Source organism: Pipistrellus kuhlii, unplaced genomic scaffold (assembly GCF_014108245.1).
Source record: "Pipistrellus kuhlii isolate mPipKuh1 unplaced genomic scaffold, mPipKuh1.p scaffold_m20_p_7, whole genome shotgun sequence".
NCBI lineage: Eukaryota > Metazoa > Chordata > Mammalia > Chiroptera > Vespertilionidae > Pipistrellus > Pipistrellus kuhlii.
Window position 1 is genome coordinate 5,183,499 of NW_023425573.1, and position 27,930 is coordinate 5,211,428.

At 41.5% G+C, this 27,930-nt stretch overlaps 1 protein-coding gene across 5 annotated transcripts; it reads left to right on the forward strand.

The window, feature by feature from the left end:
• The first annotated feature begins 204 nt into the window (after positions 1 to 204).
• On the forward strand, positions 205 to 27,930 carry LANCL1 (LanC like 1). Of its 5 annotated transcripts, XR_004984807.2 has the most exons (11): positions 206 to 302; positions 612 to 708; positions 5,350 to 5,467; positions 15,394 to 15,601; positions 18,526 to 18,661; positions 19,203 to 19,349; positions 21,930 to 22,112; positions 23,359 to 23,535; positions 23,973 to 24,045; positions 24,182 to 24,355; positions 24,630 to 24,801. XR_004984807.2 is itself a non-coding variant. In XM_036420759.2 (10 exons), the coding sequence occupies exons 2-10, from the start codon at positions 628 to 630 to the stop codon at positions 24,704 to 24,706; spliced, it is 1,200 nt and encodes a 399-aa protein (XP_036276652.1). In that variant the 5' UTR covers positions 206 to 302; positions 612 to 627; the 3' UTR covers positions 24,707 to 27,930. The 5 variants fall into 5 exon arrangements, 4 of the variants coding, with proteins under 4 accessions (XP_036276650.1, XP_036276652.1, XP_036276651.1 ...); XM_036420759.2 differs by lacking the exon at positions 24,182 to 24,355 and having other exon boundaries at positions 24,630 to 27,930; XM_036420757.2 differs by lacking the exons at positions 23,973 to 24,045; positions 24,182 to 24,355 and having other exon boundaries at positions 205 to 302; positions 24,630 to 27,930.

The following is a 27,930-nucleotide window of genomic DNA, read 5'->3' on the forward strand; positions in this document are numbered from 1 at the left end:
TTCCTTATGAGTTATTTGGACTTAAATTGGTTTTCCTAAAAGTAAAAAAAAAAAAAAAGTCAAGAGAGAACAGAGGTAGGAAACATTGGGCCCAGTTGCACATTAAACTATGTCCTCGCTCCAGCTCCCCAGAAATGAAATAAATGATCCCTCCTCCTCCTTTAGAAATCAGCCTCCTGCCTCTTTAAGGAACTGACAGCGAGCAGGGGGCGGGCCTCCGGCGGGACCGAGGCTCCGATTGGCCCCTCGGGGCGGAAGTGCGCGGGGACCCCGCCGCGTCTGTTACGGTCCGCGGCCGCGGGGTGAGAGGCCGGGCCGCCCGGGGCGGGGCTTGTGGGCCCGGCGTGGCCGTTACTCCCATCGCGGCGGCGGACGGGGCGCGGGACGGGGTGCGGGACGGGGCGCCGGACCGGGAGCCGGACGGGGTGCAGGACGGGGCTCCTGCTTCGCGGTGGGTGCGGGGCGCTGGCGGCCGCGGCGGCCGGGCGGCCCCTCCTCGGGCCGGGGAGGCCGGGCTGGGCCGCGGGGCCGGGCCGGGGGGTGAGGCTCGGACCCGGGCCGCCGCGCCCGCGCCCCCCGCCCCTCACGGGCTCTCTCCCCCCGCCCCGCAGGCTGGCTGCCGGCGCCATGGCGCAGCGGGCCTTCCCGAACCCCTTCGCCGACTACAACAAGTCCCTGGCCGAAGGCTACTTCGACCCCGCCGGCCGGGTGAGTCCGCCCTGCCCGCGCCCGCCCCCGGGGAGGAGCTCCGGGCCTGCAGGGCATGCGCACCCCGAAAACACACACAGTGCGCTGGTGGCCACGGGAAACAGACCTTAAGTAACAACATGCATGTTACATTACACAGTCTGAGCCAAACCGGTGTGGCTCAGTGGATAGAGCGTCCGTCTGCGGACTGAAGGGTCCGGGGTTCGATTCCCGTCAAGGGCGTGTACGTTGGTTGCGGGCACATCCCTGGTAGGGGGTGTGCAGGAGGCAGCTGGTCGATGATTCTCTCTCATCGATGTTTCTGGCTCTCTATCCCTCTCTCTTCCGCTCTGTAAGAAATCAATAATACACACACACACACACACACACACACAATTTGAGCCCTAACATGTGGAATATCTATAAGGAATCGTTCACATTATTGAAGTAACCTCAGTCATTACTATTTTTTCATTCTAAAAAAACAGGCGGACATGCAGTGCGCCTTGTTATTTTTTATCTTTTTTATTTGCTTTTTAAAGTGAGGTGCACATCCTGGCCGTGTTCCACATGCGCCCCGTTAATTGAAGTAGTGGCAGGGTGGTGCTGACACTGGAAGATGTGGTAAAGACAGCTTCCCACGGGAAGTGCCAGGACAAATGTGGGACCTGGGCCTGACAGTCTTGGTACCATTTCCCCTCCGTAGAGGACATGCCCGCAGCTGAAACATACCAGTGAGTCACATTGGTTTGCAGTTCACAAAGGCCGGTGCGGAGAGAACCCGGATATGGGTACCAGAGGCCTGTGGTTTCTCTTTTGGGTGAAACCATTGTGAAGAGAGAATGGAGCTCTCTTTAAGAATACCTAGCCGAAACTGGCTCGGCTCAGTGGATAGAGCATCGGCTTGCGGACTGAAAGGTCCCAGCTTCTGTTGCGGTTGCGGTCACATCCCCAGTAGAGGCAGCTGATGGATGTTTCTGACTCTCTATCCCTCTCTCTCCCTCTCTGTAAAATATCAGTAAAATATATATTAAAAAGAAAATACCTAGTTGAGAAATCCTAAGAGGGAGTTAGATTGGATAAGTGCACACAATTTTTAAAAATGTTTACCGGTTTCTTCTAAACTCAGTCTTTTGAGAGCATTTCACATGTGGTACAATGGCCTTAGATTTGTCATATCTGTCAGGTTAACTTTATGTGACTTTGTCGCTTTGTTCCTTAAAGCACTCATCCGTGTAGATAAACTTGGGCCAGCGATGCTGGGAGGAGGGAGGTCACAGATGGACAGGAGGTGTAGGATAGAAGGTATAGGATATTTAATTGATTTCAGAGAGGAAAGAAGAGGGAGAGAAGGAAACATCAATGATGAGAGAGAATTATTGATTGGCTGCCTCTTGCATGTCCCCCACTGGGTATCGAGCCCAAAACCCGGGCATCAAACCTGGGACCCTTCAGTCTACAGGCCAATGCTCTATCCACTGGGCCAAACCAGCTACGGCAATCTGATTCTTTTAAGACCAGAACTGAGCTGCCCAAACAAAGCTGCTTATAATTATCATATAACTATATGAGGTAGACGGCGTCCTTTGGGCCTTTTGGCCCTGCGTTCTGCCTCGCTCTGCAGATCCTGAAGCTGAAGCACTCGTCTCGTCTTGTTGGAGGAGCACATGCTGCTTCATGACCACTTGGCAAAGAGAACACTGGAGGAGATACCTAATGACACCAGCCTTCAGGAACATGCACCTCGCTACTTAGGCTACTTATAAATTATGTGCTTTTTCTCCCTTGTTTCTAAGGGAGAAAAAAATATTTAAACTCAGGTCCAAAGATAGCAATGTAATTTATTACATAACACATGGTTTTTGGACAAATCCCTGAAAGAAACTAGCATACAGGTTCTAAAAGGGTTTAACATGAACACCAAGGATGAGATCCTGGAGATCTGTTCCCCTTATTTTGTTAACATACACGTTAATAAGGAACTGCTCTGTCTTCCGGCATCTATCAGGAAAATGGGAGGGGATTTTAGAGACTCTTCAAATATTGGTAGAGTTTGAATAATTTTGTGGTCTGCCCCAAGTAATCAGTATTCTCAGGCAGGTAGGTCCCCTTTATTAAGAGCGGTTATGTGCCAAATAGAAAGTAACTTCCCTTCCTGAGGCATTCTTGTTATTCGTGGTCCTTTAAGGCCAAGAAAGATGATCAATTATCCATGATCAGAAGATTACATGTTCTCATGTAGACACACTCTTCTATCTAGTAGAGATTTATAGAGCTTTCATATTGATATTGAAGTCTATTTTATCTTACTAAATGTGTTTTCAAGACTTATGGAAATCTTAACCTCTTGGCAGAAATTGTTAAGTAATGGGAGTGTGTCCTTCACACAATGTGGTTTCTTCAGTGTGAAATAAGGAATCATCGAGGTGCTTCGGAATAAATAATCCAGAGGTGGTTAATAGTCTGATTTGCCTTAACAGAGATGATCTTCAGAAGTAAAACTTAATATCTTATTATTAATAACTAGTGGCCCTGGTGCACAAAATTCATGCACAGGAGGTGTGTCCCTCAGCCCAGCCTGCACCCTCTCCAATCTCGGACCCCTTGGGGGATATCCAACTGCTGGTTTAGGCCGCAGGGATAGGGCCTAAACAGGCAGTTTGATATCCCCATTACAATCTGGGACCGCTGGCTTCTAACCACTCACCTGCCTGCCTGCCTGATCGCCTCCTAACTGCTCCCCTGCCAGTCTGATCACCCCCAACTGCCCTCCACTGCTGGCCTGATCACCCCTATGGCTTTTATTAATATAGATTCTATATAGCCTTTTTTCACTATGTCCTTTTTAGAAAATGAGATGATGATGCCAACAGGTAGTAGTTAGGTTTGTTTTTACAACTCTTACATGATGAAATAAAATGTATCTTGTAATGTTCCCCAATATTGTTTGGAAATTTGACTGCTTTGTGAAATACAAGTCTAGGAATTAGAGTCCTTAAATTATTAAAGTGACCTTTTAAGATAATTCATGACTCAGTGTATACAGAACTTTTGAAATACTTTTCTGTTGCATTTAGGACAGATAACATAATGATCATGTGGGTCTCACGGTTTGCCCAGCATCTGTGGGTCTGTCTTCATGTGGATGTCAATAACCCCAAAGCCTCACCCTTAGTGAGCTTCAATCCACCTGCAAATTATTACTTATTATAGACCGTGAACTGTTAAAAGATGCTTATTTTTATAAATGGATTTTTATAAATGTTTATCCTCATTTTTAGAATACAAAACCAATTTCTGTAGAGAATTAACTTTGGTGCAGCTTAAATACCAAAAATCCAGTGTCTTGAAAACAGCAAACATCTTCTGATTTGTGGTTAATTTGATAAAATGATGTTTATTATAATAAAAGTATTGGTTTCACTAATAGACGATCTCTACTAGATGGAAATTACTGTGATCCAGTTTACCTTTGGTCTGTTCAGCATTTAGTTAAAACTTTTATGTAAAACACTGAAGTCACAGCGAGAATACAGTCCACTCTTGAGCAGTGCGGAGGTTAGTGACACGACCTCCGGAAAGTCAGAAGTGGGAGTGTGACTGCAATGGCCCTCTGCATACTCCATTCCCAACCTCGAGTTGCCCCTTGAACAACACAAGTTTGATCTGCACAGTCAAGTGAAAAAAACACGTAACGGTGGATCTGCACAGTTCAAACCTGTGTGTTCAAGGATCAACTATATTTCCTGCCTTGAGTAGTACTTACAAGTTTTGTTTCTTCATTGTTGTTTAAAAATAAAATATAGTAAGTCCTACCTGTGACTTTTTTTTTTTTTTAATATATTTGATTGAAATTTTACAGAGAGGAAGGGAGAGAGATAGAGAGCTAGAAACGTCGATGAGAGAGAAGCATCGACCAGCTGCCTCTTGCACACCCCCTACTGGGGATGTGCCCGCAACCAAGGTACATGCCCTTGACGGGAATCGAACCCGGGACCTTTCAGTCCCCAAGCCGACGCTCTATCGATTGAGCCAAACCGGTTTCGGCCTACCTGTGACTTTAAGCAAACCAATATATAAGGAAACCAGAGGCTCAGTGATGTAAACGGGTTAAATCGCTACAGCATATTTCTGGTCTCAAAAACATCACCAAACTTCTAAATAAAGACCCAAACCACTTCTAATACTAAACACTGAAATAATTGTGAAAAGTCTGATGATTCTTCTCCAACCCACTTAATCAGGTTCAAAGTCAGGAGCCTCTCCTGGCAGCTCAGGGCGCAGAGCAGGAACCCACCCTGGACAGGAAGCCCTTCCGTCACACACACACACACACACACACACACACGCACACACGCACACACACACGGGGACAATGCATATGTCACTTCCTTCACATGCACATCTTTGGGATGTGGGAGGAAACAGGAGTTTCCAGAGAAAATAGACTGTGGACCTTGCAGGAATCGATTTTTTTTTTCCCCCTTATCAATGTTCTAATGAAATAACATTGAATGATGACCTGTTGTAATTGCCGAGTTCTCCCAGGCAGAAAAATGTGGCCTTCGTGGAAATAAAGTACTGTCCTGTTTTTGATAGGTATAGTCCAAGAAGTCAGGTGCCCATTTATTTTGATGTTTGTTTTCCTCTTCATATCTACAGCTGACTCCTGAGTTCTCACAGCGCTTGAACAATAAGATTCGAGAGCTTCTGCAGCAAATGGAGAGGGGCCTGAAGTCAGCAGACCGTCGGGATGGCACTGCTTACACTGGCTGGACAGGTATGAAGTGCTGACTGGGCTGGTGTACGCATTGCAAGAGGGAGCCAAAGCATTACCTTTGTAGAGCAGTCAGACTCAGTGCCCCTAAGAGCTTCCTGCATCTGCATATGAATGGCCGCTGTGCTCTCGGCGGGCCTTGGTATGCTGTGGTCTTCACAGTGCTCTGAACGTAGGACAGGGTATGCACATTCCTGGAATTCAGGCCTGCCACAAAAGCAGCTGGCTGCTGAACTTGTGAAGAGAAAAATTGATGTTCAGCATTACATGGTTAATTTGGAGACACAATACAGTGTGTGAAGTGGAGGTAAGGAGAATTTATCTAAAGCAAGTAAAACATGTTCAGAAGCACTTTCATAAAAATTGCCACATAACCATACAAAACACAGGGTAAAGCATAGATTCCGTGGACAAATCCTTCCATATAGTCTTGGCTTCTTGGTTTGCTTTCATGGATTTACCCATCATTGAGAGGTTGGAGAAAATTTGGGAAGGAATGGCACATAGGTAACAAAAGGTAAGAGAGAGAAACCAAAGCAGGAAAGTTGAAGAACTGCAATTAGTCCACTAATGTGTAGAAACAGAAAGACTGTTTTATATTCTTGAAGAAAGCACAGTTCTATGACTCACCATTTCCATTATTCATATACCATATATATAATCTTTCAGGGACATTGAAGGTCATCCTATATAATAAAAGACTAATATGCAAAATGACCCAATGGTGGAACTGCTGTGTGCTCATTGACCACCAGGGGTCAGACACTCGATGTAGGAGCTGCCCCCTGGTGGTCAGTGCGCTCCCATAGGGGGAGCACTGCTCAGCCAGGTCCTGGGCTCATGGCAGCAGGACATCCCCCAAGGGCTCCCAGGCTGAGAGGCCGCAGTCCAGGCTAAGGGACCTCCCCCTCCAAATGCACAAATTTCATGCACCGAGCCTCTAGTATCTTATAAAATAAGAGGAATTCATAGGCCCTCCTTCCTCTTACAGTTTTGTTTTATGATTTTTATGACTTTTATGGATTTTAGAAACTTAACACAAAAAAATGTTAAGATGAGAATAAAATGAAAGTATTGCTTCAAAATGGAGGTTATAACAGTTGTCATTTATTTAGTATCTGTTGTGTTGTAGGTATACTGTAATTGGTAGTTAATCTCATTAATAAACACTACTTACGCATTTTAAATTTTGAGGATTTACAAAACAGGGCAAGTATAATGCAGTGGTTGAGCATTAACAAATGATTACTCTACATTAATATTCAAAAACAAGAATTTAGTACTTTAATAATAAAATATAATGAATAAATTTAGGTTCCCAAAGGAATGAGGATCATCAATATGCAGTTTGTGATCATTTGAATGTTGAAGGACAAGAGTAAAGATTAAAATACGATTCTTGTTAACAAAATGTTACTAGAATTGACATTTGAATGACAGAAGCCAGAGAGTGTGAACATGTATGCCAATAACTAACGTTACAGGCCAGGCACCATCTAAGTGCTTTTCATTAATTAACTAACTTAAGTCTCAGAAGAACTCCATGGCATGGATACTATTCATAGCCCCATTTCACAGATGAGAAAAGTGAAGCAGAGCAAGACTGAATATCTGTTCATGGTTACAAAGCCAGTGAATGACAAAGCGAGGATTAAGCCCAGCAAGCCTGGCTTCAGAGCTCCTGCTCTTTACCAAGAGAGGTGTATACAGAGAGAATACAAATGAGCGTGTGTGTGTGTGTGTGTGTGTGTTTACTCCACTTTTACATTTGAGTTTACAGCACTTTATTAGTGAAGATCTACATAAAAAGCTCTCATATGAAGTAATTTAAGCAATCACAACACAATGATACTCAAGTGTACACACTTTTTAGAAGTGGCTAATGACCAGTCAATTTTAAGTGTTATAGAAAAGCCCTGATAAAACATTATATGAATTTGGAAAGAAAGGAATTTGGAAATAGCTTGTTAGACAGACAAGCGTACTTCCTATTTAAAAGTCTGTAGGAGAAAGTTATTAGGGATCGGACATAAAGTAAACCCTGGAAGAATTGTGGGCATTTGCAGCTGGAAGAATGAGATCTCCATTGTGGTTCAATAGACTGTGTTTTCCTTCCTAATTCTGAATTAACATATTAGCATGGTTTTTGGATAGAAAATTAACTGGGCCAAAACGGGAGCTTTTCCTTGCAATTGCTAGTATTTGAAAAGGCTTACTGAGGATCTTACGTGAAATATCACCCAAGTCTGAAATCAAACTTGCAATAAACATCTTTAGTTCTGATCACCAAAAGCCTCCTTTATAAAATTTGTACATTGAACTGTAATGCATCATGATATATTTTTTTAAATATATTTTATTGATTTTTTATAGAGAGGAAGAGAGAGGGATAAAGAAACATCAATGAGAAAGAAACATCCATTAGCTGCCTCTTGCACATCCCCTACCAGGGATGTGCCGGCAACCAAGGCACATGTCCCTGACCGGAATCGAACCTGGGACCCCTCAGTCCGCAGGCCGACACTCTATTCACTGAGCCAAACCAGTTTCGGCAGCATCATGATATTTTTATATGACATATGCCAGCAGTAAACATTTTGTTCATTTTTAGCCTTACTCCTTTTCTGGTAGATTATCAGGAGTTCTTTTAGTACATGCTCCCAGTTTTGGGAGCAAGGGAAGCATTTAGATTCTCTGGGTGCCTCATCAAGAACTATTCTATGGTATATCTGTGCACAGAACAGCAGACAGTGCAGAAACCTAGCAGGCAGGGAGGCCCCTGCAGGTCACGCCTGATGACCAGCTACGGAGTGGTCCGAGGTGGTGTCCAGGGGTCTGTGGGAATCACTCCAGAGCGTAACCCCCCTGCCTGAGGCTGCCCTGGGCTTTGTTCCAGCTCAGTTGTAGGTCCTAAGGGGCGAAGGCTTTAAAGTTCCTTATAGAGTGGAAAGCACAAAACACTGGTGAGGAATTGTTATTATAGGATTAAATGGGTAGATGAAGTATTCTTGTGTTAGAAATAAACATTGAGAATAAAAGATATCTTTCCTTTCAGGTAACTTGGTAAAAAGGTTAAGTAAACCCAAGGGATGGCTGATCTCACTAGTGTCTCTGAGAGAGAATGAGGGAAAGTGCTAGCCTTCATTTAATTTCATTTTTCTCTCTCTTAGCTGTGATGATTCCTAAGAGAAATGATAATCAACTCACACTTGGAGGGGAAAATGCACAAGGCTCCAGAGGATTCAGTTCTATAAGACATGACCGAATCTTCTGTAACCAACTCGCAGTGTTAATGAGGCTGAGATTGGCGTATAGTTCCTCTTTTCAAGTATTAGATAGCATTTTAAATAAGAGGATATGCAGCATGATCCCAGGAGTCATATTAACTTGCGCTCTAAATGTAAGTCATTAAAGTATTTTGAGATGCTGTTCCTCTGATCTGCCAAATGTACAGCTTTGAGCTACAGCTTTAGCATGTGGTCTTCGTCTCTGCCGATAGCAGGCTTATTTGAAAGGAATCGCTCTGGCCAGGTGTCTTTTCTGTGCAATTTGATCTCCTTTTAAGTCGCTCTTCATCAGAGCCAGCATTTCAGTGTGTAAGCTGAGCCCTGAACAAGTGTCCTTCACCTTCAGGAGAAGCCCCTGTGGCTCCCGGCAGGAGCTGGGAGGACAAGAAGGAGGACCCAGGGTGTGGATTTGCACTGGGTTCTTAGAGCCCTTCACAGCGACCTCTAGTTCGATAAGTGCACCGGGAGTGTCGCCTGCTCCCTTTCTGTCTGCGTGTACTATGGTTTGGTGTTATCTTAAACTGCTAAGACACAAGGCTGAAACAAGTGTAAGGGTAGGATACCACCAGTGTGCTGGGTGAGGCACAGAGAACAGGACTAGAAGAAATGGCAGGAAGGAAAGAACGAAGACATATCTAAGCAATTAGATTTTTACAGACCAGAGACGGGCTGTGTCTTGTCATTTTCATTCTAGTTACCGTACTTCAGACTTAACACAATGGGCTAGGCCCGTAGTTGGTGCTTAATAAATACATGTGTGTGTTTTTTTTGTTGGTTTTATTTGTTTGTTTGTTTGTTTTTTAAATATATTTTTATTGATTTTTTACGGAAAGGAAGGGAGAGAGATAGAGAGCTAGAAACGTCGATGAGAGAGAAACATCAACCAGCCGCCTCTTGCACACCCCCTCCCGGGGATGTGCCCGCAACCAATGTACATGCCCTTGACCGGAATCGAACCTGGGACCTTTCAGTCCGCATACCGATGCTCTACCACTGAGCCAAACCGATTTCGGCTAATAAATACTTATTGAATGGATGGGTGAATGGATGGATACGTTACAATTCTTGCTACCACTTATGCAAACTACAAACAGTACCTTAAAACTAGGTGGAATGGGGAAAGGATGGGAATTCACTGCAGTTCTTATATTGGTTGATCACATCTCTTTCCCTGCAATCTTAGCACACACATCAGAGCAACACTAACCAGCCATCTACCCAGCCAGGGCCCTGAGCTCCTGCTCTTCACAAGCACTGCACTGAAGGACTTATCAGTCACGGCAGTCTGAGTAAAAGACTAGGAGCGCTTCCTAATTTGACAGTTATGAAGCAGGGCACTGCAGGGCACTGAGAGGAGGAGGAAAACATGACTTCTTTTAAAAAAAACATTTTAATTGATATTAGAAAGGAAGGGGGGAAGGGGAGAGAGGGAGGGAGGGAGGAAGGGAGGGTGGGAGGGAGGGAGGGAGGGAGAGAGAGAGAGAGAGAGAGAGAAACATGTATCAGCTGCATCATGCATGCCCCCTTACCAGGATTCAAACCAGCGAGTTCTAAGTATATGGGACTACATTCAACCAACTGAGTCACACCGGCCTGGGCTATTTATTTTTTTAACCTCTCTTCTTATTGGACAGTCAACTCTGCAAATAGGTTCAGGAGAAAAGAAGACACATCTTCAGAGTGCTCGCTTCCCTCTTTAACTTCCAGTCCACTCCTTTCTTTGGAGCAACATTAAGTTAGGGCTGTGGACACCCAACTAGTTTCCTCCAGATTGCCCGTATTAAAAGTACTGGGAGGCCGAAACCAGTTTGGCTCAATGGATAGAGTGTCGGCCTGCAGACTGAAGGGTTCTGGGTTCGATTCCGGTCAAGGGCATGTACATTGGTTGCGGGCACATCCCCAGTAGGGGGTGTGGTAAGAGGCAGCTGATCGATGTCTCTCTCTCATCGATGTTTCTAACTCTCTCTTCCTCTCTGTAAAAAATCAATAAAGTATATTTAAAAAAATAAATAAATAAATAAAAGTACTGGGATATTTGACCAGCTAGCAGGGTCCACATACAGAGTGCTCTGCCCGGTAACTACAGCAACTGGGTGTGACAGCTATAATTTTGTCCAAGAAATGGAAACACATGCTCTCAAACACACAAAATTGAGAAACAGTTATAAAATAACACATTATAAAGTACTAACCTGAAATAGGACCAATGATCATATTGTATGGGATTAATCAGAGGAAATTTCATTTATATTTTCATAAATCTGAAAATAAATAAAAACATAGAAATTAATGAACATTTAAAGTTTCGACTAGTGAACCATTCATTTGAAACTTATAAAAACCCATCACCCCTCCTATAGGGAGTTAGTGTCTTCATGTCACTCAAACTGTAGTGACCCTTTACTGGGTGTTAGCTAGCACCTCTGGTAACTCCAGCTGTGTAGCCTGAACATGATTTCTCCTACCAGAGTCCATGAAGAGAGTCTTGAAAAGCCCCTGGCCTGAAAGGAAATGCCTTAAAGAGCTTAAGTACCATGGCAAAGATCTATACATCAGTGTGGACTGATTGCAGATAAATGAATAACATCTACTCATTTAGTCTGAATAATCTCTGAAATATCAATTACAGAGAAGTATTTACATCTGTGGAGTTGTTTTTTATCATCTCTATATACGTTTGAGAGTACCAGGTCTTGATTGGTCAAGATGAATGGAACTAATGATCCCTCAGAAATTCAAAGGCTTAGTATTAATTACTTCTCAACAGCTGGCTATATTTATAGTCCTACTGGAGTAAATAGCTGAGTGAGGAAATTGCAGATTTAGAAGTGTCCCTAAGCAGTTTACCCTCCCTTCCCAGAGAAGTAGCTACAGAAGGAAACAGAAGAGAAAAATCTAGGTCATTTCCATACAGAATTCCAGAATGGTTTTCTATTAGCGCAAAACTTTATTAGGTCTTCACTGTACATATTGTTTTCTTTCAAGTTGTTGTCAACATGTCCCAGAGAAGAGGTTTCTAGGAGGGACTGAGAGGCAGTGTCTGGCTTCCTGAGCTGCTCATGCAGAATAGCATCTCCCTCTGTTCAGCACAGTGCCATGCTCAGGCCTTCCCGTGGGGATGGAAAGGTTACTTCGCCGTACACAGACAGCCACTAGCCACAGGGCTTTTGAGCATTTGCTATGTGGTTAGTGTGACTGAAACAAAGAATTTTAAATGTTTACTTTTAATGAAGTTTCTGTGAAGGTGAGCATGTTGGACGCCACAGTTCTGAGCAACCAAACGGCTCCAGGAGCCTAAGATCAAAATAATAAATGTCTGGGTTTCTTGTGGCTTCTCAAGACCACAAAGGAGGTGGGAAGCACAGTTTTTCAATCAAACACAATTCCCACTGCATTGGATCAATGAGTCTCGTACTCTGGCTGCGCTGGGTCAACACATTCCCCTCACATTTGGAGGACATTTGTCCAACCTCATTCCTGAACTCTAAGCTCATATATCCAGCTGCCTGCTTGACCTGTCTATTTGGATATCTCCCTCTCAGGCTTTCCCCACCAGGTTCCATTGATTTTACCTTCCGGAGAGACTGTGTGGTTTACCTTCTGCCTCACCAGCTTCAAAAAGAGCTCTGTTCTTTAGCGTAAGGCTTATCGGCGTGTGGGGATACACCTGAAGTAACAGTGGCTTTTGTATATAGGCAGTCCAGGACAGCTCATAGTCATTCAGATTTAAGCTTCTTTGATATTGGTGCTTTCCCATCCTCATCACAGAACTGCTACTCCAGTCTAACATGGCTGCTCTAGCTACGTACACCATAACAGGTGTATTCCAGCCAGGAGGAAGGAAATTTCAAGAACATTGTCTGAAATTACCCCCATTACTCCCACTATGTCTCATTTGGTCAGAACTTAGTCACATGGCCATACCCAGCTGCAAAGAAGACTGTTAGTGCCTAGCTAGAGTTCAGGGCATCGTTGTTGAAGGAAAAGGGAGGTACATTTGGGGGGAGGGGGGGGCCACTTAGCAGTCTCTATCATGCTCTCATCTTTCAAAATGGATTGTGAGTCAAAATGTTTGATACAGAGAAATGATGTGATAGGCACATACGCATATTATTATTAGAAATATGGAGGCAGGTGTTAGAGGAAATGACTAATATTTAAAGTGATTGCCTCTAGGAGACAGGAGTAGAGCAGGGCATGAGACTGCATATGTATAGTAGGCCAGGCAGTACTATTTAATTTCTTCCATAAAGAACATACTGTGTTTTGATAAATTTTATTAGAATAAAATTTAAAGCCTAGGCTGATTCCAGAACCGTGTGCATATAGAAGGACTGGATGAGTTTTTCCTACATGAATATTGTCAGTGGTTGGAAAATTGTAAGAATCATATTTAAGACATTTGGCCTCCGGAAGTTCCTCCATTATTTTCTGTTTGTTTTAATTTTTTTTAATGTATTGATTGATTTGAGAGAGAGAAACATTAATTTGTTGTTGCTCTTATTTATCCACTGATTGGTTGCTTCTTATATGTGCCCTGACCAGGATCAAACCCACAAAGTTGGCCTATCAAGACGATGCTTTAATCAACTCAGCTACACAACCAGGATTAAATTAGGGCATCTGGGTATAAAATATTGATGAAGCATTGTCTTTGACTTAGGCATTTTATCTAATTTTTCTGACCTAGACTGAGTATAATAGGCTTGTCCCATACATTTTTCTAATAGGCCTCAGTACCCCCTCACTTGAATCCCTTTTCATCCTTAGGTGTTTTGTGACAAGGAAGGTAGACACTGTAAATTGCAACCTGGATGAGATTGCTTAATAAGCGGACACTGAGGCCCAGAATGAGAAGGAGAGAAATAAAACCTGAAATCCCAGAGGCCCTCTCTGTTGGCAGAAAGAAAGAAAAAAAAAGAGAAAAAAAAAAAAAAAAATATATATATATATATATATATATATATATATATATATATATATATATATATATTATTTAAATGAAATATTGTGAGACTTGAGAAGTGATTACCCTCTTTTCCTGAGAAATATAGCAAACTTTACGATTGCAAAACTTCACGGGCTTTGTTTGTTAAATACTTAGGCCAAGAGGAATTGTTGATAATGAGAGAAAGGTCTGTAAAGGAAAGCAATCATTGGGCTTGTATTTAATCACTTTTTATTTTCTCAGATCTCAGTCATGTCATTAGCTGGCTTTGGCGCTTACATAACTTAATTAAGGGAGTTCAGGCAGCGGCGGGAATAGGAGGGCAGAATGAAAGGGTAACAATTTAAACAGATTGCCTGCAGATGCCTGGTGTGGATGAGATGAAGCCCATTAAGAACCTAATTCTAGAAGAAGCTCTTGACATTGATCATTTGTGAAAAGGAGATTTCTTTTCTTACCCACATATGGGGTTTTGCACACTTACATCTATAAACCTTAAGCATTGGTACATCTGATCATCTCGGCTTGTGGAATTACTAATGCCAAGCCACTTTGAAAGAGCAGACAATGTTATTAACTTTGGCAGGAAATGAAAATTTGGTCTTAATATACATGTGAAATTGAATTGTCTGTAGCACAAAGCTTTGGAGATTACCCATGCAAAATGAGAAAACTACCTAAATTTAAAATTGTCTCAGTACAGTGAAAAGTAATTTTGCAGACTGCATTTTTACTGCATTGAAAATTTGTGGAGAGATTGGCTCTATTAATTTAGATTTAAACAGAGGCTCTCTATCTTTTAAAAATGGTAAATGAGATGGAAAATGTACTTTGAGGAGAACAATGAGTTTCTAGAAATGCGGAAGGCACGCTCCCTGCACCACATCTTTGAGTCTGCCCTGAGACAGGAGCCTTCAGAGGGAGGCCTCTGCTGTGACAGGTATTGGAACAGGGACATACAGACAACAGCTCAATTACACACAGGGCTTCCAGACTGGGACAGGCAGCCAATTAAGGCCCAAAGCTAAAGTCATTGGCAGCTTTTACAACATAGTTCCTAAAGAAGCTGGTTTCTCAACTGAGAGAAAAAAATACAGAGGAACTTAATTCATTTCTCAATTCACTTAGTTTTCTTATAACCTCTGCCTGGAATGATACTTGGGTAGGGAATTTGATTACCACCTTCTCATAAATAAAAAAAATAAATAAAAATCTTATATCTATAAGAGAAATTGAATTTTCATTCCCTAGGCTTCGAGTTTCTTTAGCTCACATGAACAAACATTTCTTGTTTATTAAGTAAATTATTATTTGTTAAATAAGTGACTGTTTATTTGGAACCATAATTTTGATAACCTATCATTTAACCATCAAGAATACATTAATACAATAGCTAGAGTGCAACAAAGATTAATAATAAACTTCGATTTAGAGTTCTTAGAGAGTCTTAGAGTTCCTATTATTTAGAGTTATGATGATGAGGAAACTTAGAACACTGAAGTGTTTGCTGTGTCTGCTTCTTAGGGCTGCTTGGTAATAAAGCTGAGTCTAGAACTAAGGTCGTCTGAACACCCGGGCAGTTTACATATTTATTACAGCTTGTCAAAATCAGCACTGCTGAGTAGGCAGCACACCAAATAATACAGCCAGCTGCCCTTTTCTCACTTTGACATTGTGCTCCTTTCGCTTTTCAGGTATTGCTGTGCTTTACCTACATCTCTATGAAGTGTTCGGGGACCCTGCCTACCTCCAGATGGCACACAGCTACGTAAAGCAAAGTCTCAACTGTCTGTCCAAGCGCTCCATCACCTTCCTGTGTGGGGATGCTGGCCCGCTGGCGGTGGCCGCGGTGGTGTACTACAAGATGAACAATGAGAAGCAGGCAGATGATTGCATTGCCCGGTAATCATGGTTCTTTTAACGGATTGGTATCTACCTGTTATTATGCATTAATTCTACGCGTTATAAAAGAACATTTTAGTGAATTTTACTTTCCTCTCGGCAACAAAGCTTAGTACTGTCATTTGATCAATTCTTACATTTTTCTTATGTTATAGTTAAGGAGCAACCATTATCCCTATTTTATTGCAGAATATAATAACACTGACACATTCCAGGTCAAACATCAGTTTCAGTAACAATAATGATCAAAAGCCTACTTATATGATTACTAACCCAAGGTACTATCCAAGATCAATACTTGTAAAAACTGCACTTCACTTCCTGTGGTGGGTGAGAAAGGCCTCCTAAGGATATACAAACCGATGCAAAACTGCCTTTTTTAAGGACAAAAGATATGTAAATCCAGCCTTTTGTTTTTAATATAAGTCAGGGCAGCCCACGGAAGGTTGTGAATTATGAAGAATTACCAAACTTTTGTACTAATAATTTACAATTATTGCCTTACTAGAGTTTAATGGACACTTTCAGAATTCTGCTAAGAAATCTGACTGCTATGCAACTCTGCCCGCATGGCAGGTTCCCACTGAGCAGGCTGACAGACACACATTTCCAGCGAAGGTCTTATTGTTTTGTTTAGTTGTCTAATAGACTTTACTCTTTAGAGTAGTTTTCAATTCACAGCAAAATTGAGAGAAAGGTATATAAATTCCCCAATGCCGCCTGTCCCCACGCATGCACAGCCTCCCCCACTATCAGCATCCCCCACCAGAGAGGTGCCCTTACTATCGATGAACCCACACTGACACAGCATAACACTGAAATCCACAGTTTACATCACAGTTCCATCTTGGTGTTGTATGTTCTATGGGTTGGATAAATGTATAATGACATGTTTCCATCATTATAGTATCAATCATAGTAGTTTCACTGCTCTAAAAATCCTGTGCTCTGCCTATGCATTCCTCTTCCTTCTTCTCTAACTTCTGGCAACTTGGATGATAAATTCTTATCAAGATTCTGACACATTTATTGTTTACTATAAAAGTCCTACCTTTAATAATGTTCAGACACAACTAATGAATTTTAATGATGTGAATTCAAAACCAGAGAAGAATGGAATACTTACTTTATTACCCTAAACTATAAAGTATTGTTTTAAGAAGATACTCTGGCGGCAATACTTTATTTTAAAAGATTTATAAGGTATTTGCTACCTACTTTGAACTTGCCAAATGCAAAAGAGTTTGGCTACAAAATAATTGGAATGCTAATTATATATTGCCACCTAGTGGTGATGCAATGATGGCAAATAAAACTGTTTTCTAATTAGTGGTTCAAACATATTTTATTTAGGTGAAAACATCATTGGGGTTAATGCAATAATTGTTCTGAATAACTTCCATAATGCAGTGATCGGTTAAAAATTTCATGGTAATTTCTCTTTTTTAATAGATTTTTAATCTCCTTTGCAAAGTAAATCAAAAGCGCTTTATTATATCCAAACTCTATACAATTTGATACAGTTACATAAAAACTTGATAAATTCTTTTTTTTTTTTTTTTAATATATTTTATTGATTTTGTACAGAGAGGAAGGGAGAGATAGAGAGTTAGAAACATCGATGAGAGAGAATCATCGATCAGCTGCCTCTTGCACACCCCCTACTGGGGATATGCCCGCAACCAAGGTACATGCCCTTGACTGGAATCGAACCCGGGACCTTTCAGTCCCCAAGCCGACGCTCTATCCATTGAGCCAAACCGGTCCCGGCAAAACTTGATAAATTCTTATCAAGACTCTGACACATTTATTCTGTTTACTACAACAGGTGAATTCATATCTAGTAAACAGATTTTATTTTCTTAAGATCTCAGTGTTACTAAGCTGCCAGTTAAGACATTTAAAAAAAGAATTTTTATTAAATGTTTTTAAATTCTTTAAATATTAGGAGTGTGTGTGTATGATGATACTTAAGTAGAAAACAAAATGACCCATAATTCTACCTTCCAGATGACCATGTTGACATTAGAAAAAAAAAAAGTCAAGGAATTATAAGAAAATCAAAAGCAATCTCTTGCCACTGTGTCTCTGTATCTAAGATAACCACTATTCATCCCACTGAGTTTAATGCCTGTATTCATATAGAATAAAAAAAGTGCATGAGCCATTATTTGCATATTTGAACAGTTTGATTGAAATACACCCATTTGTTGAGACATAATACGGGAACATTTAACTCTGTCAATAACTGTAAGCAGCCATACTTTTCAAACCCCTTTCTTGCTGAGGAATAAGTTCACTTAAGGACCCTTTCATAACTTTTTCTGAGTCTGTTTCATAACTATTTCCCCCTTTTAGTCACTAGTATCATCTCATTCTGGTTATTAAAACATGTCTTCTTCACTTCAAATTGCGTGCTCCTCTTGTCAGACCACAGGCATATGGAAGTGGTGGGAGGCGTTGGGAGGGGAAGACGATGATTTTTTCCTTCGCTTGTACATTTCATTTTACAGAAATAGAAGTTGACTTAGTTCTTTCTCCAGGCAAAATCCCCGACTAGCCAGCAGGTCTTAGCTGCTCTGACCCCGGCTGGTCTCAGCTTGCCTCTAATGAAGAGCCATGGAGGCTCCAGGTGGCCTCGGCCCTCCTCCCGGGTTATTTCCTCTGAGTATCTGGTTTGACAGTTCCATTGTGAATGGAAGAAAAAGAATTCAGTTACGGGTTAATCTTTGAAACCTGACTACCACGGAGCTCTGGCCCAGCCCACTATTATTAATGTAAAATAACATACATATTATATTAACTATAACTGTATGTTAAAAGCTTTTAAAATATAAATGTGTGTTTTTTAAAGGTACCATTTTTGGTATGTACCACTACCTAATTCCTTTCGAATTATCTCAAGCATGTGTTTTTCTTCCCAGGCTAATTCACCTAAATACGGTGGACCCCCATGCTCCAAATGAATTGCTCTATGGACGAGTGGGCTACATCTATGCTCTTCTCTTTGTGAATAGGCACTTTGGAATAGAAAAGATTCCTCAGCGCCACATTCAGCAGGTACCAGGTTTTTGTGCTTTTTGGAGTCTTTTTTTAGGATTCCACTTTACCGTCTACCTAAACAATTGACTTTATTTCTCCAATTAAGACCTCCCAAGTAGCTGGTAGGTGTATCTTGAACTCTGGATGTCGGGCGTGATAAAAAACAAACTAACAGCTACATGTTGAGTTCTGTTGGAAACGCTGGGGAGAGAGACTCGGTAAGAAGTCCAGCCACGTGAGAGTTCAGAGGCCCTTTCCAAGAAGAGGGAGTTTCACCTTCCGGGTGCAGTGCCTCCTTTGGTGCCGGAGGAGTCACGCATTCCTTTGACAAGTGAATCCTTGTAAGCTGCAGTGAAAAGAGTTCAAGATCTTCCATACCCTCCCCTATCCGACAGAATACTGTCACACCCGCTCTGAGTGATGAATTCACTGCCCTTCCATGGCCTAAGTTGGTATCCATTCACTTCCCAGGATCTAATCTATTCACACAGGTCTGACCTCCACCAGCAGGGTTTTTACTTTAATTCTCCCATTATTTTGGTTGCTTTTTTCTCTGTAGGTTTGTGAAACAGTCTTAACATCTGGAGAAAACCTAGCTAGAAAGAGAAACTTCACAGCCAAGACTCCACTGATGTACGAGTGGTACCAAGAATATTATGTGGGGGCTGCTCACGGCCTGGCAGGGATTTACTACTTCCTGATGCAGGTAAGGGGATGGTGGTGACACTTTAACGTGTGCTTCCTGACGTGACTGTCAAGGTCAGAAGACAGGCGTTCCAGCTCCAGTTTTCATTCTGTCGACTCCTATATCACTCTCCTTGTAATTACCTGGTCTAAACCAGTGGTCGGCAAACTCATTAGTCAACAGAGCCAAATATGAACAGTACAACAATTGAAATTTATTTTGAGAGTCAAATTTTTAAAACTTAAACTTCATTTAGCGCCACTTCTTCAAAATAGACTCGCTTGGGCCATGATATTTTGTGGAAGAGCCACACTCAAGGGGCCAATTTGGCGACCACGGGCCTAAACCAACAAGAATAATATTTGCCAAGGTGCATTTCAAGTGAATAAATATAAAAGGCACTATGCCTTGAGATGATGTTTGCTTTGTGGATGACCATACTTGCCTAGGTCCATTTGTCTAGACTAAAGTGTTTTGACCGATTCTTTTTCTTATGTCACATTGTAAGGCACAACCCATTGAAACAAATTCCAGGAGTTAGGCCAAAATCAGTAGAAAACAGATGAGCATGTGTTGCTTAAGGCTCACTTAGAAAGCAAGGCCTTTCCGATGGGTTTTGTATAACCTACCTGAGAAATAGCTGAGTAGGCTATGCTCACCGTTCTTTAGATCAAACACTGTTGTGGGACATCAGCCAAAGTCACATAGACTAAGGACAAATAGAATTCACTGCAGCAGCATAATCGGAGGGGGAGGTCAGAAGGGACTTGTCATGGGAGCGTCATTCCTGGGGCTCACTTAGCTCTCTTTAAGGATAAATTGGCACTTGTGAATAAGAGTTTATGGCAATACAAAATTGATTTTTAATGGTAGCAGAGGTGTCCCCCTCACCTTCCCAAAGTACAGTGTAGCATAAAGGGAAGTGTTTCATCAATATGTTCAACATGAATGCTTAGACATACATACTACTAACTGGTTGAGTAGCTGGCTATAATAATGCAAAATCAATGTCAGACCTGCCTTCTCCCCATCACTAAACAATGACAATGATGCTGAAAAACTCAAGGTTATTATTGCTTTTAAATGCAAAGTCACACTTTGATGGTTAGTGGCAATAAGAGACCAACTATTGTATTTATTCTACACTTCTCAATTAAGAATTTTATAATTAGGGATTTCGACAGTTTAAACTTAAATTTCTTTATTTTCTGATAAATCCCCTCACTAGTGCTCTATTTCCAAAAATAAATATAACTCTTAAGAGTTTTCAGGAAAGGAGAGTTCATATCTTCTGAAGTTTCGAGGTGAGTTGAGTCACATGTGTCAGTGACTAAACAGTCACATGACCTTTCATTGAAGTAGGTCATCAGGAGCATCTGACCCTCTACCTTCTTTGCTCTGTAGTGAGAAATCTGGAAAGCCAGCTACTGAGTTTTCCATTGGCAGACTGTTATCTATTTTAAATTATTTCATTTTTGGTCCTATAAAAGTTCATTCCAGGAGGTGCCTATGAATCAGCATAAAGCAATATATGTTTTGGGCATTTTGGATAATTCCTGAAAATTTGAGGAGAATTCACTCATTCTACACTACCATTTTAAATTGAACTTGAATATTATAATATTCTTTGGATCAAGTGAATCTACACGTCCCTAAGGAGCCCAGTGCACGTTCAGTGTCTGAAAGCCTTGTCATCTGTGTGGCCTGATTCCCTGCCACCACAGCCTCCTGCCTGTGCTTCACGCCACTGCCCCCCTCATCCCCACAGATTCACCCCTGCCCGACAAAGACAGCACTTGGAATTTGTAATTTAAAGAAGTGAGCAGCACTTTGAATCAAAAAGATAAACTAAAAATTATATTAAAAAATGGAGGCTTATATGCTCTGTTTCAGTGTGTCCTATAAATCTGTACATTGTTGTATCAAAATCATCCTGCATAAGTATCAGTCCCAAAGGCTTTGCAGAAAGGCTTGGTCTAGAGCAGTGGTTCTCAACCTTCCTAATGCCGCGACCCTTTAATACAGTTCCTCATGTGGTGGTGACTCCCAACCATAAAATTATTTTCGTTGCTACATAGCTGTAATTTTGCTACTGTTAATGAATCGTAATGTAAATATCTGTGTTTTTCCGGTGGTCTTAGGTTCTACAGCAGTGATTCTCCCCTGTGGGTGGAGAACCACTAGCAGGCTTGCCTACAGTCACACAGCAGTTTGGAATCTAGATTCCAGGTCTCCTAACTTGTTCATACCCTTTTCCATTGGAAACATCTAAATGTAATAATGAAAGTTCGTCTTTGTTTGTGGATCTCTTTCTGGGCTTTAATGTATGCTGGAGGAATTAAAACTTAACACTCTCTCAACTACATATTATGTATATGTAGATAACAAAAATTGAAAAATAATATGGACATAAGGCCAAAGAGTTAACTGATAGCCTAGTTTAATATGTTCCAGTAGACGAAATAATTGGATGAAATTCAAAATTTCTTAACGACTTCCAATTCCTTCTGGTCGTTTTCTTTATGGCTTAAAACTCATTCCTAGGGCTCAGGAAGATTTGTTTGCTTCAGCAGAACTAATAATTCCCTTTCTCACTCTTAGCCCAGCCTTCAAGTGAGCAATGCCATGCTGCACAGCTTGGTCAAGCCCAGTGTAAACTACGTCTGCCAGCTGAAGTTTCCCTCGGGCAATTACCCTCCGTGCGTGGGCGACTCTCGGGACCTGCTGGTCCACTGGTGCCACGGTGCCCCCGGGGTCATCTACATGCTCATCCAGGCCCACAAGGTGTGTGAATTTCCTCCTCCCAGGAACGCACTGGAAAATATAGCATAAAGTTCTAAAATTTTAAATTAATGTTATGCGTAATCCTTAAAGGAGCAATAGTACATCACTTGTCAGACTCGCTGTTTGCTAAGTGGATTATAACCGTTCTCACAGTGTCTGTCTGCACCAGGCAGACACTGTTTCACGGCGCAGGAGTCTGCTTCCCTGACAGCTAGAGGAGCCAAGATTGTAGCCTCAGTTGCAGAGCCGTGATGAGTCCCAGGAACTCGATGAGAAAAATAGAACGAATCCGCCTCACACGGAGCTGGTGGGAATGGAGAATGGTAGTTCCTCAAAAAATTCAGCTTAGACTTAACATATGACCCAGCAATTCCACTCCTATGTATTTAAAATCAAGGATCCAAACACACTGGTATGCCACGTTCCGCAGCAGCATTATTCACAACAGCCAAAAGGTGGAAATAATTCCAAGTGCCCGTCAGAGATGGATGGACAAAATGTGGTATCTGCCTACAGCAGAACAGTGTTCAGCCATGCAGTAGAGTGAACTTCTGATCTAAACTAGAGCGTGCATCCATGAACATTGAAAACATTATAAATTACAAATCCACAGACAGGCATTTCATAATCTAAATAAGCTTTAGTATATCAAATTTTACTTTTAGAAACTTGGAAAATCTTTTAAAACTGCCTTTATGTTTAAGATCACTTAGTTTGCAATGAGATACTTAAAATGTCTAATCAGAATATTCCTTAAGTTAGATTAAGGTATAGGCGTCCACAAAAGATTGACCAAGTGCAGTGTTTTATAGCCAAATCAGTTTTGTAATCAACTTTATGTGCACAGTTTCTCCTTCAGAATGTAAAGAAACTTCCTGTTAAGGGCATCACTGTTACCAAAGAAGGGAGCATGTGTTCTTTGGGAAGTGACTAATGATAACAGCAAGTTTCAAGTAAAATAAGGCTACTTCACCAATAACACACACACACACACACACACACACACACACTTAAAACTTACACCATGCAAACAAGGTCATGCATGCCCGGTTATTTATTTTTTTTTTAAAGCTAGCGGTTTTGTAATTTGTCCCCACTGATGTACTGCATCTCTGTACCTCTAAATCCTCTATTGTTTCTTGCCAAGCCACTTCCCTCCCTCCTTCCTCCATCTCCCCTTCTTTCCTAGAGGAATACTAATAGAATTTTGTTTCCTTTTAAATAAACGATGTCCCTGACCCTGCAGGTGTTCAAAGAGGAGCAGTATCTCAGCGACGCCTATCAGTGCGCTGACGTGATCTGGCAGCACGGGCTGCTGAAGAAGGGGTATGGGCTGTGCCATGGCACTGCGGGCAATGCCTACGCCTTCCTGGCACTGTACAACCTCACGCAGGATGCCAAGTACCTGTACAGGGCCTGCAAGGTAGGAGCCAGAGCCACAAAGGAAAGCTGAAGAAAGGTTCCTAGCTAATCTGATTTAATCCATTCATTTCTTAAATCATTTCTGGGGGGCACACATTATTAGAGAAAAACCTTCAGAACCATTCTGAAGTGAAATTATCTTCCTTTTAAACGAACATAATTCTATTCAGTAGCATTTCTGAGAGAAAAAGAAAGAAGGGTGGTTTCGTTCCTTCCTTTCTCCTATGTTAACCTTGGAGATGTACGGCTCAGATAGCTCATTAAGTTCCCTTCATGTTTCATATTCTTCCAGGCCATGCATTTCTCTGCATTAACTCTTTTCCCTGCCTTGAAGATAGTGTTTTACTTTTTAGAATAATTCCTATGGACAGCGTCTATCAACTGGAGGGGGTCTCTGGAAGAAATCACAGCAGTAATTTAACTCCGTCTCATTTTCAGTTTGCCGAGTGGTGCTTAGATTACGGAGACCATGGATGCAGGACGCCGGACACTCCCTTCTCCCTCTTTGAAGGTATTTTCCCACGTGACTCACTTGCCTTACGATTTCCACGTCCACTGCTCTGCTTGTTACTTAATGTATTTAAATCGGAGTTTTATCAACAAGATAACTTTATAATCATCTCTTAAACTACTTCCTTATTTCCTAGTATACCAGCTCAGTATTAAAAATCAGTGAGCAGTGGACTAGCACAGACCTCACACTAATAGCCATAATGGTGACTACCATTATGGAGCCAGGCATGAGCTAGGCATTATATTGATGTCATAATTCTCAGCAAAAGGATACAGACATTATCCTCACGTCACAGGTGTGAGGACAGGTAGGTGATGCTCTTTGCTCACATAGCAAGTGGCAGGGCTGTGCCTTGAACTTGTCTGGCTCCACCCCCGCTCCTGTCTTCCACTGGATGAAGAGGCTGAACACCTCACTGCTGATCTCCTCTGATATTGAACTGCAAGGAATGTAAATATAGACAGATGCCCACCTCATTTCAATCATTGCCATTAATATCGTAATATTGGTGCTGCAAAATGAAGCCACTCTCTGAAATGGAGTCATTCGGTGTATTAACTTTTCCCCTCTCTCTCCCTCAGGAATGGCTGGGACCATCTACTTCCTGGCTGACCTCCTTGTGCCCGCCAAAGCCCGGTTTCCTGCATTTGAGCTCTAAAAGGACAACCTGCCCGCAACTCATGCATGACCCTTTCTGTGTATCAGACCTGAGCTACATGCTATCAGTGCTTTCCAATGAAACAGTCAAACTGTACTTGGTTTAGATTTTTTCCCCCCAGAATTTGTCTTTAGTTCACTTCCCTTTTATACCGTTTATTTTTATTTTGAAATATCCAAGGAAGTCCTTTAACTTTAATTTCACTTTTTTCCAAAAAAGAAGCTGGGTGATATGTACAATATTTTGAGGGCATATATGTATATATATTTTATAACTTGGAGGAAGTCTTGCTCTTATTTAAGCTTATGAGTATAATTGTCTGTTACTGTTCTAAAAATGGTTAAGAGAAATGAATGTAGATAACAGGTAAATATATGGTTATTGTTAGACATTGCCCTCTACCTCTGCTCTTTAGTATTTTTTCTCCAACAGGACAGTTTATGACTTTGCTTTTCTCTGTGTGGCTGATTATGAAAGGGAACAAAAATATCACTCTGTGCTTCCAGGACAAAAACTGCAGGTGTTGAAAACTGCTCTCGCGACCTACATGCCATTTTTTAAATTCCCAATGCTTATTTAAACTCGAGGTCAGCAGACTTTGCCATGGGCCCCTTTTGGTTAGGAAAGCATCCAGGTTCCAGTCGTGAAAATTCTGCTTTGAAGGTTAGTTCTAGATAAGCTGATAAGAGTTTATTGTGTGTTGTTTTTCTAAAATAAGCTAGAGCAGTTTGTAACTACTTAAATTTGCTTGTTCTTTAGAATTAGTATAAGATCAGGAAACCAGTGTTCAGGCTGTGAATATGTCGTAGCTGAGGACTTGAGTCCACCCTGTCCCATTGGCCTTCCAAACTTTGGCTTGTGTGTCACTTGCTTGGCAGTGACTTTGCTCTCGTGCTGGCTGATGTGAGCCACGTTTCCCTCCTAGCAACCTATCTGGACGTAGGTCTTTTCACTAAGTATTAAAACAGTCTAATTCTATTTAGAAGGAGGGAGTGGTGCTGTATGTATAGCCATTAGTTTGAAAAAAACAAAACACTAAGCTTCTGATATAAATCCAGTGATCATGCTTAGAACAAATGGATCCTGCCTTTTTGCATATGTTAGGCTTTACATTCATCAATTTCTGAGCCCTCGGAGGTATTTATATAGTAGATGCAGAATCCCTGGTGTTTCATGTCTACAAATGTTTTGACTCATCAGCTTCTCCTCCTCCTTCCATTGCTGCTTTTCTTAAGCTTGTCTTATTTGCTCAATGTTTTGACTAATTTTAGAACATTTTGCAACTTAAAAAAAAACAGGGTCTAAAATTTTTTAATGTGCCTATCTCACAGTTTTCTCAGTCATAAAAACATGCTATTTCTTATTGGAAGTTTGAGTCAAAACCCCAATGAGTGTGTTGATTCCTGCAGCCCCCTATTGTTTTCCATGAAGCATCAAAATAGCTAATATTATTGGAAATTTTCTAAGCTTTAAACAGGGGTGGGGAACCTTTTTTCTGCCAAAGGCCATTTGATATTTGTAACATCATTTGCTGGCCATAAAGAATTATCAACTTAAAAATTAGACTGCTATATTTGGTCACACATTTTATTAACTCACCCCTAATGCCTTGGCAGGGCCAGACCAAATGATATCGCAGGCCATACATGGGCCAGACGTTCCGCACCCCTGCTTTAAAGGCAGATGGCGACAGGATCTAAACCACAGCCCACTCAAGTCCTAGGATTCACTTGTCCTCTGTGACTTGTGCTATTCGGGGACAGCCTCGTGCCTCCTGCGTTTCTCAAGTGCTGCTGAGAGCCATGTGCAAGCTCTGCCTTCCCAGGAGTGGTTCAGCGGTGGAGTCAGCATCCACGGGAAAGCTCATTTGCTTCAGCAGGTGTCTAGCTGGAAGGAACAAAACCCACTTGGTTTAGTGAACTATCTTAATCTACTGTGCCTGTACTTTTAGCAATTACAGTTACTAACTAAAGGAACAAGAACAAAACACAATTTCTCCTAGCAGAGACTTGATCACAGTGCTTCTCCAAACATCTTAGTCAATTTAAATTAATCAATTTAACCCCAGGAAGACTTCAAGGCAAGGAAAAGAATGTTTTGAATAAGATTCTTATTAATATTTGAATTATAATCTGGCTACTGTCATCCATTATCAAATTCATCAATAGAAACACAATTCAGGTACCCTTTTTTTTTTTCTTTTTAGGACTTACAAAACTGGCAGGACTTTATGTTTGTATCGTCGTTTTTAATTTTTATGCATAAGAGCTGAGACAGTTTGATAGGATTTTAACTTCAGCAAAGGCTATAAACTAAGACCATGGTAGAAATTGAAAGAAATTTTACACTAGCTTTCTTAGTTTTAAAAGGAAGAGTCATCATTTCAGTTGTATTTCTGTTGTATCATTTTTCATACATCTATTTTTCTTTTTGGTCAAAAATGAAAAAAAAAACAAAAACAAAAAAACCTTCCCAAAACTTGCCTCCCGGAAAACCCAATAGTGTGCCTCGTCTCCATGAAAAGACTGGGTGTATAGCCAGGACAGCGTGCCGCACAGCGTTCATTCGGCCTGCCTGTGTTTGTTCCTGTAGCGATGAAAATGGCAGTAGTTAACTTTTCATCATGGAAAAAATGCTAACATTATCATAACTATCTTCATCAGTCCCATTGGGCTTTGGTCTCCTCCAGGTTGTCTGTCTCTAATCCTTAGAGTCATTCGGCTCCCTTTTCATCTCTGATGTCAGTTCCAATTATTTGGCATCAAAAGCCTTCATGGTAGTTAGAGCATTGGGTAAAAATGGATCGAAGGCTCTTTTCTCTCCTTGTTGCTGCTTTCTCTTGTAGCTCTATGGATGGAGATCCTTTGCTCCCAAGTCCTCAGGCTAATTTGTGTCTAGTCTTGTGATGCCCTGCTTTCTACTAGCTGACTTTTAAATATAACATGTTCATCTACAATATTTCTTTGTAGTCCTCTGTTACTCATACTGAATTAATTCCACTTCTGCTCCCCCTAAATAGGTCAAAGCACGCCTTTCTATATTGCTAAGCTGTAGAACTGTTCCCCCCCCCTCCCTCCTTATAGGTATAAAACTGTTTGGGATATTCAGGGGACCCACCCAATGTTGCATTGCCATTTATTGGGAAGGGCTGGGATCATATGTATATCTATGTTCTGTAAAGGATTTGACTTACTGGTTCTCAATAAAATTTTATTAGGACTATA

What these genes read in the sequence shown, in the direction of transcription:
- LANCL1 (XM_036420757.2), top strand. Translation starts at nt 628, where the DNA reads ATGGCGCAGCGGGCCTTCCCGAACCCCTTCGCCGACTACAACAAGTCC. An exon ending in GCAGATGATTGCATTGCCCG is followed by an intron (nt 15,602 to 18,525) that starts GTAATCATGGTT and finishes TTTTCTTCCCAG; the next exon opens with GCTAATTCACCTAAATACGG. An exon ending in TGCTCATCCAGGCCCACAAG is followed by an intron (nt 22,113 to 23,358) that starts GTGTGTGAATTT and finishes CTGACCCTGCAG; the next exon opens with GTGTTCAAAGAGGAGCAGTA.